Consider the following 17106-nt stretch of genomic DNA (forward strand, 5'->3'; position numbering starts at 1 on the left):
TTAAGGCTTATGAATTTTACTTGGATTCAGGCATTATATCACAAAGGAAGGACAATCAATTAACTCAAATTAATTTACCTAATTACTATCAATTGTCATACCGAAAATAAGATCCCCACAGGCAAGCTTTGGGGTGATTAGTTGGGGTGCAACCATGATACTATTTTGTGCTGAAGCAGCTCATCGCCTTTCTCAGCAGCTTCCAGCCCACTGACTTTGCTATCTCCCTGCCTTCATATAAAAGGCTGCTTCTCCTAGGAACTTCTATTTTCCCATCTATCATCTAGTAGGGTCTTTGCAGAACTTCCCTTGTGTGTTCAGTTCTAGCTGCCCATTATGTCCTTTGGGCTTGCTATCTTCAAATGGTTCTTTTGTCTAAAGCCTCGCGTTCTATTACATACATCTACTGTTTTGAGTTAGCCCATTCTAACCTTCCCCCGTTTCACACAATCCCAGCTTCTGGGATCCCTGGATCTCTGGCTTGATCTGGAGGGAAAGTCAGATTCCAGTGTCTAGTGATGTAGAATTTCAGAGGAAGGGAACGGGCTAATCTAAGCAGCCAGGTAATGACAAAGAGGAAAGTCAAAGCCTTAAAAAAAATACGGTTTAGTTTTAGCATTTCCCTGGCATCCTTCAACGAGAGCAATACTACAGTACATAGAACTGTTGTAAAAAAATTTTAAACCTGATGAAGTTTTACATATAACAGAGGCAAAAAATATACTCTGGTACATCTGTTATAAAGATGAGAAAACTGAAGCAAAACTGATAGTTTTCCTTTTGACTTGTACAAATGCACTGGTTCAAATATCCCTGTGACCTTGACAACTAGTCAATACACACTATAGACTTGTACCCATTTGCTATAATACTAGCAACTCATTTTCCTAAAACTACAAACCACAGAAACACTGTCACGGAAACTATGTATTGTTCAAACCATGTAGGCCAATATTTTTATCAAGCCAACCACCCTGAGGTGAAGGCATTTATATATTCCGTTATCAGTGCTACAGCCATCAGATCTCCTTATGTAACATTTCATTACCATGTACCACCCCTCTTAGGTTATATTCTTTTTTTGTCACATACCCCTCCATGAATGAAGAGCGGAAGTGCTTCTTCGTAGAGAGTTTATTACATTACACTCTCCCTGTGTATTCACAGCAATATTGTCTGGATCAATAGAAACAGCAAAGAACAAGCTTTCTACTTGTTTAGTCTGTCAGTGTTTTAAATCAGAACTCTCAGTGGTGGCTTAAAGAGGAACATATAACTTGACCTAATTTTTCTGAAGGATTGCCCCGAAAAATAAATAGGGCTTGGTAGACCAAGTCTGTAATTCAAAGAAATAAACTAAGAAGTAAAAGAGTTTCTCTCTTTGTATTATTGTATACAAATATGTTCTGTAAATAATTAAACACACGATCCAGAGAAATAGTTGAAATTATAACATGAAGTTATGTTGTAAAGCAAAACAGAAGTTGTAGTTGGCAAAGCAAATCCAATGCTTTTCTGAGTTTGGCTTCAGGAAAGAGAACCCCATCCAATTTTCTAATTGTTAATAAAAGGGAGTAGGGGGGCATTCATTAATTGATCAAAACATCATAATTTGAAAATGCATGACATGAAACCAGATTTGGGGGAAATTAGTCTATACCAGATAAATACCATATATAATATCTCCCTATATTATTCCTAAGCTAATTCTGCTCACAAAAAGAATTAGTGTTATCCCATCGTTACTAGCACATCTCAAGGCTATTTCATTAGCAAGTCAACAGTACTTCCCCAGGATTTCCTTAGACTGAACACTATGTAAAAACTACAGGCTTTATTTGCAGGTAAGCGGGTTAAAAGGAAGGCACTTTTGAAGCATGAAATTCAAACACTTAAGAGTGGAACTCTCATTTTAGTAATTTAATTAGAAAGAAAAATTAATTCCTTCTTTTTCATTCCTTCCATAAATATTCATGAGTACCTATATGTCCCAGGCAATGATCAGAACTGAGTAAATTACAGTAAACAAAACTGACAAGTTCTATACTGTCTTAATTCTTGTATTATTCTAGGCAAATTAGATGATAAACAAACACATACATGAGTTCATTACAAATGGTAATGCTGTAAAGAAAATAAAACTGAAAAATCATACAGCGATACAGTAGGCATAAATAAGTACAATTGGGAAATAAGATAGTGATGGAGAGGGTTCACACCACTGAACAGAATGACCAGAGGAGGTCATTCTGAATGTTGACATTTTAGTCGAGACTTGAATGATAGGAATGTGAATATCCTAAGGAAAAGCATTACAGGCAGATGAAACAGCAAGTAGAAAGACCTCAAGGCAAGAGCAAAGTGGTTGAAGGACAAGGAAACCAGTGCAGCTGGTGTGTGATTAAAAAAAGACAAGTAGCCGATGAGATGGAAAGGTATGTGGTACCAGACCATTAGCCCTCAGAGGTGCTGTGAGAAGTCTGGGTTGTATTCTCAAGGTGAGTGAAAGTCACTGGGAGATTTTAAGCAAAATAATGACATGGTCAGGCTGATATTTTAGCAGAGAACTTCAACGATTATGTGGAATACGGATTTGGGAGAGAAAGCAGAAGTTCACAGAAACCAGTTAGGAACATCTTACATAGTCCAGGAGAGAGATGGACAATTCAAACCAGTTAATCAGTTTCTCCTGAACAGGTGTTTGTTCATTAGAAACTCCCTGTAACGGAAGGGGTTTTATATACTGCGCAGTGACAACTAAAAGCAGCGCTCTGGATCTCTAAGTGTGGATTAGTGAATCAAAATGGAGGAAGAACCTATTTCTTCAAAGCCTGTATTGCCCTACTACATTTCTAATGAAAAGAAATTGCAAAAGAAATAAATTCTGGAAGGACAAACAGCGAGACAACTCACCATTTTTGGCTTTGCAAGACCTGTTGTCCGGCTGCACCAGGTAGCCCTCCACACAGCTGCAGGCATAGGATCCACGTGTGTTTGTGCAGGTCTGGCTGCAGGTTCCATAAATAGCACATTCATCTTGATCTAAAAGGAAAATTGGCATCATTCCTAAGCAGATTTATTGTTGGGCATTATTTTTTCTCCCTGAAGAAAACATTTTTTTCCCAAACTTTGGAAATAGATTATTTTTTTTTTAAAAAATGAGTGAAAGAGCCAATTCCAGTATGTCTTTTTGAAATCACACTAATGGAACATAAAATTCATTGTTGTTTAACAGTTACAGAGATGCAAGATCAAATTTAACATCAAATCTTTTACTTTGAAAGAGAATGTGTTGACATTTTTAATAGCAGGCTAAAAGTCCTTGGATATTTGTGCAAAGGTATAAAATGTCCTCCAATGAATGTTTGCTGAATAGTTCCAGTGTTTATGACACTTTTTCACTATTTTAACAAAGAATTAATCTGGCAACATGATTTTCAAGAAGAAATTAAATACGAGTTTTGAACTAAGCTACACAAACCACTCTCTCTAAATCACAAGGAGGAAACTATTAGGTACTTGTTGAAAAGATAAAATTTATCTTAATTTTTATTTTATATCTATGGTTATCCTTCTATTCCTTCCTTCCTCTCCCAATATTTCCTTCCTCCAGCATTTTGCTCAAATCTCTGTAAACAGCAGGTACTTAATGATTCTTAACCAACCAGGAAAATTAAAAAAAAAATCTGTCAGCTAATAATTTAGACAAATGTCTACTCAGTCCGTCGTGTTTACCAAGCACTATACTAATCCCTGAAGAAACCAAAATTGATAAAACATGGTTTCAATTTCTAAGTGAAACAAGTCTAGTGAAATAGAATTTCATTTCTATGCATTTCCTTTTAACAGAGGCATAGTGTAGTTTTGATAGAAACATAGACAAGTAAATGAACCTGCTGGATGAAGGGAGAAGGTCAAGTGAAGGCTGCATATTGAGCTCAGCTTAAAGGACAATTTAGACTTCTTCAAACTAAATAAAAAGGGATCCAATAGAAAGAAGCATTCCAGCTAAACACAACAGCATGTGAAAAGCCATCAGGATGATACGGTAGGGATTTCAGAAGCGTCAGGAGTCAAGTGGAGTAAGGGTGTGTAGAGGAAGTGGTAACAGATGATAATGGGAAAACAGCTTTGGCACTGGATAATGAAGTTATTTGTATGCTAAACTAAAGTGCTGTATGTGATATGTGGGCACTGGGAAAGCATTAATTAGATGAGCTTTATGATCAACTTTGTATTTAAAATTAAAGCCTTATGAAAAATGGATTGGTAAAGGTAGAGAACAGATTCTGGAAAATTACTTATGTGCTAATTTCATATAAGAAATTATATTCTGAAATCAAACTTTTGAACTAAGACAGTGGCATTGGAATGGAGAAGAGGGAATGGACTCAAATGTTTAAGAAATAGAATAGACAACATATGAAAACTGGATATGATGGAAGTGAATGGTGGTCCAATTTTATAAGAAGTATGGACTTGAATGGAGATACTAGGGGAGGAGATAATGAGTTTGATTTGGACGTTAAATTTAAGGTGTCTGTAGAGCATCCTTGAGTAAGCTTCTAATAAGCAGTTAGATGGGACCAGTAATACAGGCTGAGATCTGTCTTGGAGTATTTAGGATAGCACATGGGTAACAGTTTAAATAGTAGCATATGGATAACAGATTTAAAAAAAAAAATAGTAGAGGCTTAGATCCCACAGAGAGAAAGGGAAAGCAAGAAAAGCTTAGCTAGAGCAAAATACTGCAGGATACCAGCGTGTAAACGGCAGGCAAGAAAGAGGAATCCAGGAGCCTCCTTTGAAGGACACTTCATGAGAAGCCTAAAGAAAGGAGTTAAGAAAGAGGAGCTTTTCAAGGATATCAGAGTGTTATATGCAATGAAGAAATCCAGTGAGATAAAGATTGAAATTACCATTTGGATATGGCAGGTAGGACACCTGTAGGGACCCTGGTGCAGTGAAGGGGAAAGGGAATACTGCTGCAAATGCAAGACAGATCTTCACTGGAACATGCTTTTGTTTCATGGAGTCTCTAAATGGGATAGGATAAACTTTGGCCTATTCACAGAGTTTGGTCATTGGAGCTTGGGGATACTGAATTCGAAGAAAATATGGGACACCTGGAACAATTTTTGAGGGAGAAGTTGAGGGAAAATGACAGAAAAAAAGGAGAAGCTAACAAGACGGCCCACGGCTATGATGTTAAGTGGATTAAACTGCTTGGGTATAATAAGAATATTCTTCAGTCTTTGTCCTCAGTTTCTGGCATGAGGTTCCTAACCTTGTAATTTTCTGAGCTAAAGGAACACCTTTTGTTATTTATAATGAGCCCCTGTGAAATATACTAGAGTCTATGCTAATGAGGTGACTCAGGGATGGGGCCACTAGATAATCTCAGAATGGGGCTGGTCACCAAAAAGACCAAACACATGGTTAGAGAGTAGGAAGTCTCAGTCCCACCTTCTGACCCCCCAGCTAAGAAAGGCGTTTACTAAGGAAAAGCAAAGAGATTGCTAAGTAGTCACCCATGCCTTTGTATGGTATTAATTTGCATTTTTCTCAGATTTCTTTAGCTTTATGTAATAGCCTGCACTCAAGGATGGCTTGTTTGAATTAAGTAGCCTCGGGGATAGAAAGAATAGTATTTGGAGAGAAGTCTACAGTGATAATGTGAAATAAAATCTGAGCAGGTAAGATCAGCCCTTAGTGGCAGAAATGATGATTCTCATCTATTTTCACCAATTTTTTCAACTTTAATATTGCTTGCTATTTAGTTTTTCTGATATGATTATGCTATCCAGGAAAACAATACAATTAATTATTTCTTTTCTGTTTTCTTAGTCAGAATGCACTGCTGTGAAATTGATTTAACTCCACAAAACTGGTCACAAAGAAAATAGGCATGTTGTCACTTGTCATGCTGCCTTCTTTCTCCCTTTAAGGACAGAGAATATCCTGGAAATACCTTTGGGAAGGCATAAGTGATGTTCAGACCTGGCCATCTAGGAGTGCAGAGAAAGTAGAAAAAGAAAAAAGCTCCTCATCTACTGGGGAACTTCGATAATGACCACTGTGTAACTCCTTACTAATGTTCAACAGAAGAAAGTGACTGTGATGATTTTTTTGGATTTAAATGAGAGACTCAGGAGAAAGAGACCCATGCATAAGGAGCTGAAAACCCTGACTCCTAGAGGAGTGAGGCACAGCAAAAGAGTGAGAAGGACACAGGGTAAGCATATTGGCTGACTTTGTGTGAAGGGAAGGTGGTGTTTAGAACTTGAAACTGTATGCGTGTCCAGAGGTACTGGTTATATCCAGCTGACTTTTGTCATTATAAGCAGTCTGGTGTTACCAGATCTTCTGATTTTTTTCAGAAAGTCTGAATTTTTTGTGTGCAATCTTCTGATTTTTAAATGTTGGCATAAAAATGATGTCAGTCAAATATACCCTTATGGTCAGATGATGCAGCCTTTGGGTCTGATAAACATCTGAAAAACATACATTTTTTTTTATAACACTCATATTATACAGAAAATGAAAAAAAGAACAAACTAAAACTTTAAGCCCCAAAGTACATTATAAAGCAATGAGCCTCCTCAGGATAAGAATAAGTGGGCTCCAGAGATCTGTGTTTTACTCCCAAGTCTATTCTGAAAAAAAGATGTGCAAACTTAAGTCATTTAACCTTGCAGTCTCACTGTTCTCACTTTTGTCATTAGAATTTTGAAAAATATTCTCTCTGAGGATTTTTTCAACTTGGAGATTCTGTTTTAAGGTAAAAGTGATAATAATAAAGCAAAGCTTTAAAGTAATCAGCAAAGCACTCATTTCTTCAGAAAGTATTCTGTTTGTTAGTGCTGGTAATGCACATGTTCCTCAACTTTAACATAGATTCTATATTTGATGTATCCTATATATAGATTCTAAATATCATATAAAATAATGTATTATTTATATTGTGACTGTATCAGATTTATACAATCTGCTATACCCACAATATATATACACACAAATACATATATATATTTGCAGTCAAGAGAATGGAGAAGTGACCTAAAATAGTTCAGTGTGGCAGAGTAGTATCATTTCAGAGAGTAAACATCTGCTGCAGAGTATTCACAAAAGCAAAAATTAAGACATTAAAAATAAATGAATATTTTATGTTTATCATTATTGCTATTACTCAAATACCAATTACCAGAATTATCAATGCAAAAGTTGTAAAGAACATTACATGATTAGTATTAAGCTAACTTCGTTAATAACAAATGTCTATTACACTGCAGCTATGTAACAGGCATAAAACATTTAAGTTAAAACAATCAAATCCAAAGTTCTAACCAAGCGATTAACCAAAACATGTTCCATTGTTGATGTGCCCCATGTTTGACATCATTGCAATATGAATTGAAAATTGACTTGTATAAATGCTTATCTGTAATGTTTGTGTATGTGGTTTTGGTTGGAGTGACAACTTTTAAATCTCAAGAAACAAACAAAAAAGTTAACATGAACGTCTTAATTGGGAACACATGGTAGGTACTTGAATATATTTTATTAACTTTCTTGTAACTAAGCCTCTGTTAAAAAAGAAAAAATAGAATTACATGTCATACTTACCTTTACAGCTTCTTCCATCCTCTTTTATTTCAAATCCATCCTCACAGTAACATATTGTACTATTTCTGACCATTGCACATTTATACTGACAATTCAACTGCTGGCAATTGGGTAACAGTTCTGTGGAGGAAAAACGAAGGTATTAGCTCTATACAAGTGTGCACACATGTATATTGCTTAAATTTAAATGTTTTTATTTACTTAGTACATAACCTAATAATGTAGGTTCGATTGGTTTCCTAGAAAGTTTCTATGATTGGTTGACAGAACAAGTAATATCTAGTCCCTCTAAAACATGTTGGTTTACATTTGTTTGAAGTATTGTTAATAAAATTTCAGATCAATCTGTTTAGTCTTTCACTTTTTAGCTTATTAGGTGTGTTCAAAGTCACAAATCCTTTCAAGTTCTGGTAAATTAAATTATTTCAAGAGGAAAAATGTCAACTCATTGGTTGATTTCACCATTTATGCCTTTTCTACCTGACACATTAATTGATTTTCTATCTTTTGAAGGCTTGTTTTGATTTATCAATCCATGTATATCTTTCATAGCAATCAATGTGAATATATGCCATTTCAATAATTTATCTTTCATTGATGGCAACATATTAGACAAATACTGGACATAATATATTTCATTATACCTGAACTCCTTCGGAACAAATACATCACTGAAGCTAAAGTTAGCAAACCCTCAGAGCAAATTACAGTTCAATATGATAAATGCATGAAACAGATGAAGTGACAGAAGCACATTCATTGCCCAAATGATTTCTAACAGGAATATGATTTGCTAAACTAGAAAAATACGTGGATAGAACGTGTAACTGATTTTGCCGTCTGAAAATAGGGATACTAATGGGTTGCAACAATTCCACCTCCTGGGGAGAAAAATAAGGGTTTTAAAGATTAAGGTTAAATGATTCAAAAAACTGGTATTTGCCAAGTTTAACTGGTGCTTCAGAAATATTATATATTTTAATAAAAATATATGAAAAGTCCAATGTGGAAAATAGAACATTCCAAGCTGACAATTTGGTATTTTACTAAAAATTACTTATCTACAGTATTTGCTTAGCCCAATTACTTTTCAACCCCTTCACGCAACTATTTTATTTTTCTCTTCTTAAAACTCTGAATTTCCTTCCTAATGGCCACTCACAGATGATGATCCTGCTTCCTACTTCCCTGAAAAAGCTGAAGCAATCAAGAGATTTTTTTTTCCCACAAATTTATGCTTCCCATTTACACACCTCTGCATATCCTTGTCCTTATTGCTTTTCAAACTTGGTTTAACTCATAATTAAAGCTCCAACCCCAGTTCCTGTGCACAAACTGCATTTCCTTTCACCTACTCAAGGCTATCTTCAGTATTTCTCTACTTCCTCCCATAATCATTTTTAAAAAATGTATATTATATCAAACTAGACCCCCATCTCTTTTTGTCAGTTAAGCTTCACTGGAACACAGTCATGGCCATCTGTTTACTCATTGCCTATGGCAGCTTTTATACTATAAGCACAACCCAACTAGTTGCCTCATTTAATTAGTTGACTGGTTGCCCCACAAAGCCGAACATTCCTACCATAGCCCTTTACAGAATGCTTTCTGACCCCTATACTAGCTCATTCTCAGTATCAAACATGCTCTGATTTTTCCTCAGATTAAAAAACAAAAAGCCTTGATCTCACCTTTCCTACTACTCACTGTTGCCCAATTTCTTTGTTCCTATTTATAACAAAATTTACAACATAATCCTTACAGATTCTCTCTTCCTCTGTTTCTGTCTTAAGCCCACTCCAGTCAAGCTTTCACTTGTACTGCTCCAGAAACTGCTCACATACAGGTCTCCAATGACCTGGATGCTGAGAAGTGCAAAAAGGCCTTTTCTCCAACATCATCTTACTCGACCCATCAGCAGCCCCTGACACAGTTAACTACTTCTTGATATACCGTCATCAGTTTGCTTCCAGAGCTCCAGATTTCTAGTTTTCCTCCTATTTCACAGCTTGCTTTGCACAGTTTCACATTTTCTTGTCAACGTCTTATGCCTGAAATGCCCCAGGGTAGAAACCTGGTCTTTTTCTCTTATCTATCAATACGCTACTAGTAAACTCATCAATACCATAGCTTCCCCACTAACTAGAACATAACTACAGTCCCATAACTTGAGAGCAAGGTGTGCCCTCTTCAACTTCTAATGTTCACTGCTCTGATTACAATCGATACTTTGTATTCCATCTCTTACTCTTTGAAAAATCTGGAACAATTTCTGCTTCCTTGATGAATTCAAACAATATACAAATCAACTATCTGATTTATATGTTTGGAATTGGGGTCAATGCTAATCATATGCTAATAGAAATGTTAATATTTATATAATGTGCAAAGACCAGTCATTTGGTCTATAAAAATATATTATTAACTTAAAAATACAGGAATACAATTTTTTTTAGGAATTATGATGTTTTTGCTTTGTATGGTAGTTATTTACATTTTGGTTCCTGCCACCAGTATCTATAGCTACAAATTATGAAACTAATATATATTATAATAATAATAATATATTTCAGTGTGGCAGAGTAGCATCATCTCAGAGAGTAAACATTTGCTGTATAATATAAACATTAGGTTCATAATGTATTATGAATATATTATAAATATAATATATATAATGAATATATTAGGAACTAATATATATATTAGTCAAACATGCATGTATTATTGTAATTTAAAGTTTTCAGATAAGGAAACTGATGTTTGATAACTAACTTAAAATTATACAGTAAATATATGATGGAGATGGCATTCAAAACTCCAAAACGAGGTCAGGCTGCCTACAAACAAAGCCTATTTTCTTTTCTTTTCTTTTTTTTAATGTTCTTTTGTTTTGTTTTTTAAACTTTTTTTATTGAGTTATAGTCATTTTACAATGTTGTGTCAAATTCCAGTGTAGAGCACAATTTTTCAGTTATACATGAACATACATATATTCATTATCACATTTTTTTCCCCACTGTGAGCTACCACAAGATCTTGTATATATTTCCCTATGCTATACAGTATAATCTTGTTTATCTATTCTACATTTTGAAATCCCAGTCTGTCCCTTCCCACCCCTCACCCCCTTGGCAACCACAAGTTTCTATTCTATGTCTATGAGTCTGTTTCTGTAAACAAAGCCTATTTTCTTAAAAACGCCTCTATTCCCACTGTACTGTCTGGTGATGGCTGAAACCATGATGTATTTTTTTTTTCATTCTTGGTTCAGTAGTGTGCTATAGACACAAGCATGTTTCATAGTTTTTATAGGATGAATGAACCAATAAATCAATAAAATAGCTTAACTCTAAGATGAGGATTAACACTCTCAGGTGTCATTTTTAGTCCATTAAATTAAACTAGGTCCTAAATATAGTTCACTTACATCTTTAACTTAGGTAACTGAATCGTCAAATCTTGTTTGATTATGGTGGAATCAGTCCAAAATTGCCTTTACTAAATATACTTCTTTAGTTCAACATTGATTGAACACCTAGTCAATGCTAAGCACTCTGTCGGGGTTCCACAGATGCAAAACTGCTTTAGACAAATTAACGAATTACACCATGAGTGTGGAAGTGGGTAGGGAGCACAAAAATGTAAACAAAAGCTATAATTCATAGCAGAAAACACAGACACTAAATAAAAATGCAAGTGACATTATCTGGAAAGAGAAGAATCCATCCAGAGGCTGGAAATGGAGGTGGGTATCTGGAAAAAAGTTGTGAAAGTTTAATTTAAGCTAAAATTTAAAAGATAAGAAGAATTCAGGAGACAAAATTTATAAGCATGCATTCCAGATAAAGCAGACAACATGGAAAATAAATTTTCAGGTAAAAGCAGATTAATTCTCAGATTAAGTAGAATTTTCTGTATTGATAATGGAAGTCATTGCTGGTTACAGAGGACAGAAGTGACATACTCTGACTTGCATTGTTTGAAAGTGGCTAGCAACAAGGTACAAGATGAGTGAAAGACAGTGAAGAAAGAAAAGCTATCTAAAGGGCTAGAAATTAGGACAATGGATACTCAGATGAGCGGATGGCCAAAAACTTGGTGAAAACATAACAACACTGAGTTAACAGTGCCAATAAAATAAATTAAGAGTAATAGAAGGACTGGAAGTTTAGGGAGAAATATTAAGTTCGCCTTGACTTTTTAAAGTGTGGATAAGAAAATGGCCAGGAGGGAGGTGAGAATTTGAATCTATTTAAGAAGAAAAATCTGGACTAAAGATACAGGTTTGGAAGTTCACAAAGGTATAGTTGGTAACTAGAGCCCAAAGAGACAATCATCCCTTACCAAAAATACTTATGATATAAATCAAACTCAGAGAAATTTTTACATGTGAAAGGCAAGAAGAAGAAGAGGTATCAACAAAGAAAACTGAGATATAATTAAATATACAGGTGAAAAACCTAGAAAGCTTCCCAAAATTTAAAGAAAAAAAAGTTCATAGAAATAATCAGAGCAATACATGTTAAATCTCCCTAGGAATTTACTCAGATAAAGCCTAAAACATGCCCTGGGTTTCCTAATAGGATCAATTAAGACCTTTAAAAAGGGATTCAGTGGAGCAGAGGGGATACAGATGATAAACTGTAGTAAGGGGGTGGGGCAGAAAGAGGAAGAAAGAAAGGTTTCTCACAGAACAGACAAAGATGCTATAGGATGAAGAGAAGGAAGATTGGGATATGGCCTAATTTATTTCATCTGTGCCTTAGGGAAGGCATATTAATTTAGTTCTTTACATGCACTGTTTTTCCACTTAATCCCTATAGCCCAACTCCTTTTCCTTGTCTCGATCTGAAGCAGAAAATCCATGGTCTTTTGTTTCTTTCTTTCTGCTCTCTCCAATCTTCAAACCCTTGGAGTACGAAACATGATGCATGCTAAAAGGTTACCAAGATGAGGGTAATGATGGGAAAAACTGAAGAGAAATAAGAAAAAAATGGGTAAAAATAATTATGAAAGACCAGATCTCACTCATGGTTTTGTGTAGTATGTAGGTGTCTAGTGGTTGAAAATAGCAAAAGAGACCAGGGCAACTTCGCTTTTAGTCTAGTGAATTTATCCTGTATGAGACCTTGTGTGTGTGCAGAGAGCTGACAGGGAGACAACTAAACAGTATATGATAACAAAAGGAATGGTAAATACTGATTCTTCTAACAAAACACGAACTAAGAAGAGCTAACAATATGAAAAACTAAAATTTAAAAGTGGCTTGAATCTGTGAAAGCAATACTAATTACTGGAATGTGATCAATTTAACTGCACCATTTATGCTAAATTGCATGCAACACTATAATGATTATGCACATAACTAAAAGTACATCAGATTAATTTTGTTAGAAAGCTTATTTAAGTAGAACAGAAACTTTGCACTTAAATCATCAGTCTTTATAAAGTGCTTTTCATGAAACATAGTCATTGGTTCATGTAACATTATCACTGCTTTGGATCTTAGACTGAAGAAGGAAGACCACTAGTATCTAAAGGGATTTATGCAAAGCAGAATACCAATATGTAAACATGGTATCTGATCTGTGTTCCTCAGCACTATCATTAAAAAGTATATTTTTAATTAAAGGAGAGGAGCTACTATTTTAGAAATTGAATATAATTCAATTGGTGAAGATTCCCCAACACAGACCCACTATAATTCTGTGATTTTAAGAAATCTTTTTATGTTCTTTTCAAAACTGCACAAGAGAATATTATCAAAATGTGAGTATACTTTCTGTATCAAATGCAAGTTAACTGTTTACAAGTAGTGGGTACTTGTGAGACATCTAAGCTTCTAAGTCATTCTTAACTTAGGAATAGATTTCTGAATTTGTATTACTAATAAATAGTAAGAGGAATTCTAGGATAGAAAATTAATTCACACCAAGTCTAACTCTTTTACTGTTTTTTTTCCTTTTTTTTCGGAGTGTGGTATCATATCACAAATATGGCTTTGAACTCTGGAGCCAGAATACCTAAGCTCCAACCTCGGTTTAACTAATTTCAGGCTATGTGAATGTGGCAAAGAATAGCGAACGTTCACCAGTCCTGTTTCTTCTTTCTGGGCAAATAAAAAGATGGCATTTACTGGCTGACATGCAGTTAGGTTGGAGCCATGTATCTGGCTTTTAGACAATGGTAATATGTACAGAATTAGTTTATGTCACTTCCTGACCGGCCAGGAAGCATTATGACAGTCTCTCTCCTCACTTGTCAGCCCTTTGGATGCAGGGAATCCAACAGATGACTAGTAGGGCCTTGGGTTGGCAGAGATCCCTAAGAGCCTGAAACAGCACATATGGAAAACTTCCACCAATGACCCAATTAGGATTGTGATTTGAGTGAAAATTTGGAATTTTGTTGCACTAAATCCCTGAGGTACCAGGGCTGTTTGTTACATAATACCATGGTGATGGGCCATGACTTAAGTTCTCTATACCTGTTTTTCCTCATCTCTGAAATGGGGGTAATAATAGAAACTAACTCATAAGGTTGTTGTGAGGCTTGAATGAGGTCAGTCAGGCAAAGCTCTTAAAATACTGCCTGCATCCTAGTAACTCTTTTTATTATCATTGTTTATCACTGTTTGTCAATTAAAGCTTAATCATCCATTCAGTACAACAGAATATCTATCATCAATATCCTTGTCATAATTTCCATACTCTTCAAGCAGTTTGGAGCTATGCTTCTTTTTACAACAGAGTTTTCTTTTTTTAAGCTTTCACTCTTTTATTTTTGGGTGTTACATAAAGTAGTTCTATTTTTTTTCCCCTAAATCACTACTGTATTTTTTGACATCTTTTGAAGAAGGGTTTTTTGTTTTTTTTTTTTGAGAATTCTCCTAAAATCTTTACCTGAATGCAAAACCCCTAACAGAAAGGGAAGCATTAACCACAGGAAATTTTTCTACACTGGATGATTGGTTCCTACAACATGTGACTATTACTCTCTGAAGCAATCAATGTCTGTCCACATTTGATGTGCTACCTAAGAGTAGCCATACCAGTAACACAGGCATGCAGTTCTCACCTAATACTTGTGCTAGACTCCATAGTCCTTAAGAGATTGCTGTGCTCCTGAACAGCACTGAAATTTAGATCACATTTCCACAATGTATGCAGGTTTATGATTTTGGAAACACCTTCAAATAAATTTTGCTAACCTGCCTCAGAGTAAAAGCAGGGCAGTAGAGATTGGTGATTAGAAGTTGGTAACCAGATTTCTGCAACTACAAGTCATTACTTTTAGTTCTCTACCCTCATGAGTTTTGTTTACATAAATATCTCTAAGCCAGAGAACCGCTGTTTCCAATCTTGTATATGTAGTCATCAGATCATCAGTGGTTCAGTCAATGGCATCATGCTGGCTGCCTTTCTGACCTACACTCAAACAATTTGCATTAATCATGTATGGAACTTGGTAGGACAGTTAACAACACAGCTGTGCTATGTTCATGTGCTTCTAGGTTATGTTTCTCCTTGAGAAGAAGTCAGAACTTTTATAAACTCTTCAGAGATAGAAAAAGTTATAAGGACCTTTCCAAATACATAAGGTATCTGAGACATTATTTTACAAAATTTTGGTAATTACCTTGGCTCCTTGAATTTGGCTTATATAAAATAAGCCTTTTAACCAACAATGATAATCATGGTAATGAGAAAAAAAAATTCTTTCCTGATGTAGTACATTAAAAAAAAAAAATTCACTCACTTTTTGCCCCTGGAGACTGAAAAGCTGATGCAGTTATTCACCATGCTAGACAGGAACTCACATCAGCAGGATGTATGCCTGACATATTTAGAATGGTGATAATTTGTGTCACATCATTCACCCTCTCACCCCTGTTTCCTTAGCCTAGTAAAACGCAACGTGGGCTGCTTGCAGAGATTAGACTATTGCTTATGACTGCTAAGGGGTATTTCTTCAGAATTCTTTGCTTAGTGCTAAACTACAGTGCTGGCCTCAAATTTTCAGCGTGTTCTCATGTAAGAAAGATAAAGCATTAGGGCAATTCTTTTCTTTTATTAAGTTCTTTGTTACACTTTTGTTAGTATGGTATAATTTACCCACAGTAAAATTCATTCTTTGTAGTGTACAGATTTGTGAGTGTTGATAAATGTATATAGTTGTGTAACCAATACCATCCTCAAGATACAGAAAAGGAATATTAATCCAAGTATTTTCCTCTTTTCTTTCACTATGAACTCATTTCTCCACTGCCAGGTTTTGGAAATCACATACCTGTTTTCTGTCTCAATAGTTTTGCCTTTTCCAGCATGTCAAATAAATGGGATCGTCCAGTCTGGAGCATCTTTACTGAGCACAATACGTCTGAGATTCACCCATATGATTTTATCAGTAGTTCTCTCTTTTGTTTTGCTGAAGAGTATTCCACCGTTATGAATGTATCTTAGTTTGTTTATCTGTTTCACACATGATAGACAATCAAGTTGTTTCTATCCTTGGTTTATTAAGAATAAAGTTGTTATAAACATTCACATATAATTTTTGTATAAATATAGGTTGTCATTTCATTTGGCAAATCTGGGATTGCTGGCTTATATCCTAAAAGGATGTTTCCCTTTACAAGAAATTATCAACATTCTTTCCAAGGTGGCTGTACCACTTTGTTTTCCCACCACGAACATATGAATCTTCCAGCTCCCTGCTGTCCACCCAGCACTTGTTATCATCTTTTTATTTTAATTTCTTTAGCCATTTTAATAGGTATGTAATGGTACCTCATTGTGCTTTTAATTTCCATTTCCTAACGACTAATGACATTAAACATCTTTTCATGTGCTAACTTGCCAATCGTATGGTATCTCTGGTGACGTGTCTGTTCAATCTTTGCCCATGTTTACTATTCACATATATACATATATATGTATTTTATGTACAAGTCCATTATGAGATACTTGATACTCCCCTGGTCTGTAGCTTCTCTTTTCATTCTTATTAGTGTTTTTCAAATAATAATTTTGTAAAGAAAAAATTAATAATTTTGATAAAGCCTAATTTCTCAGTATTTTCTCTTTGAATCATGTTTTTAGTGTCAAATCTAAGAAATCCTTCCTAAGTCAATCACTCCTTTGTTTTCTTTCGTAATTTTATAGTTTTAGATTTTTGGTCCATTTTGAGTTACATTTCATATATAGTATATATAAGATATGAATCAAGGCTTTTATGGTTTTGTTTTTATATTTTTTATTTTTTTGCCTTAAATGTTCAACTGTTCCTGCACCATTTGTTGAGAGGACTAATTTTCCTTCATTAAATTATCTTTGCACTTAAAAAAAAAATCAGTTGACTACATACTTGTGGATATATTTTGGTACTCCTATATTTCATTAATTTACATGTTTACCTTTTTCTAATATCACAGTGCTTTCACATAGTAAACATGAAATCTGGTAGCATCAATCCTCACAC

General features: G+C 35.0%; 1 protein-coding gene across 2 annotated transcripts in view; it reads right to left on the bottom strand.

The window, feature by feature from the left end:
- The window catches only part of LRP1B (LDL receptor related protein 1B), a 1593459-nt gene that overhangs the window by 858061 nt on the left and 718292 nt on the right, over window positions 1–17106 (bottom strand). For both annotated transcript variants that reach the window (XM_032479383.1, XM_032479382.1), the window contains exons 4-5: window positions 7627–7746; window positions 2914–3042 (exon numbers count right to left, since the gene is read on the bottom strand). In XM_032479383.1, coding sequence (XP_032335274.1) covers window positions 2914–3042; window positions 7627–7746 — 249 coding nt within the window. The remainder of the gene's footprint in view (window positions 1–2913; window positions 3043–7626; window positions 7747–17106) is intronic.

Source organism: Camelus ferus, chromosome 5 (genome assembly GCF_009834535.1).
Source record: "Camelus ferus isolate YT-003-E chromosome 5, BCGSAC_Cfer_1.0, whole genome shotgun sequence".
NCBI classification, from domain to species: domain Eukaryota; kingdom Metazoa; phylum Chordata; class Mammalia; order Artiodactyla; family Camelidae; genus Camelus; species Camelus ferus.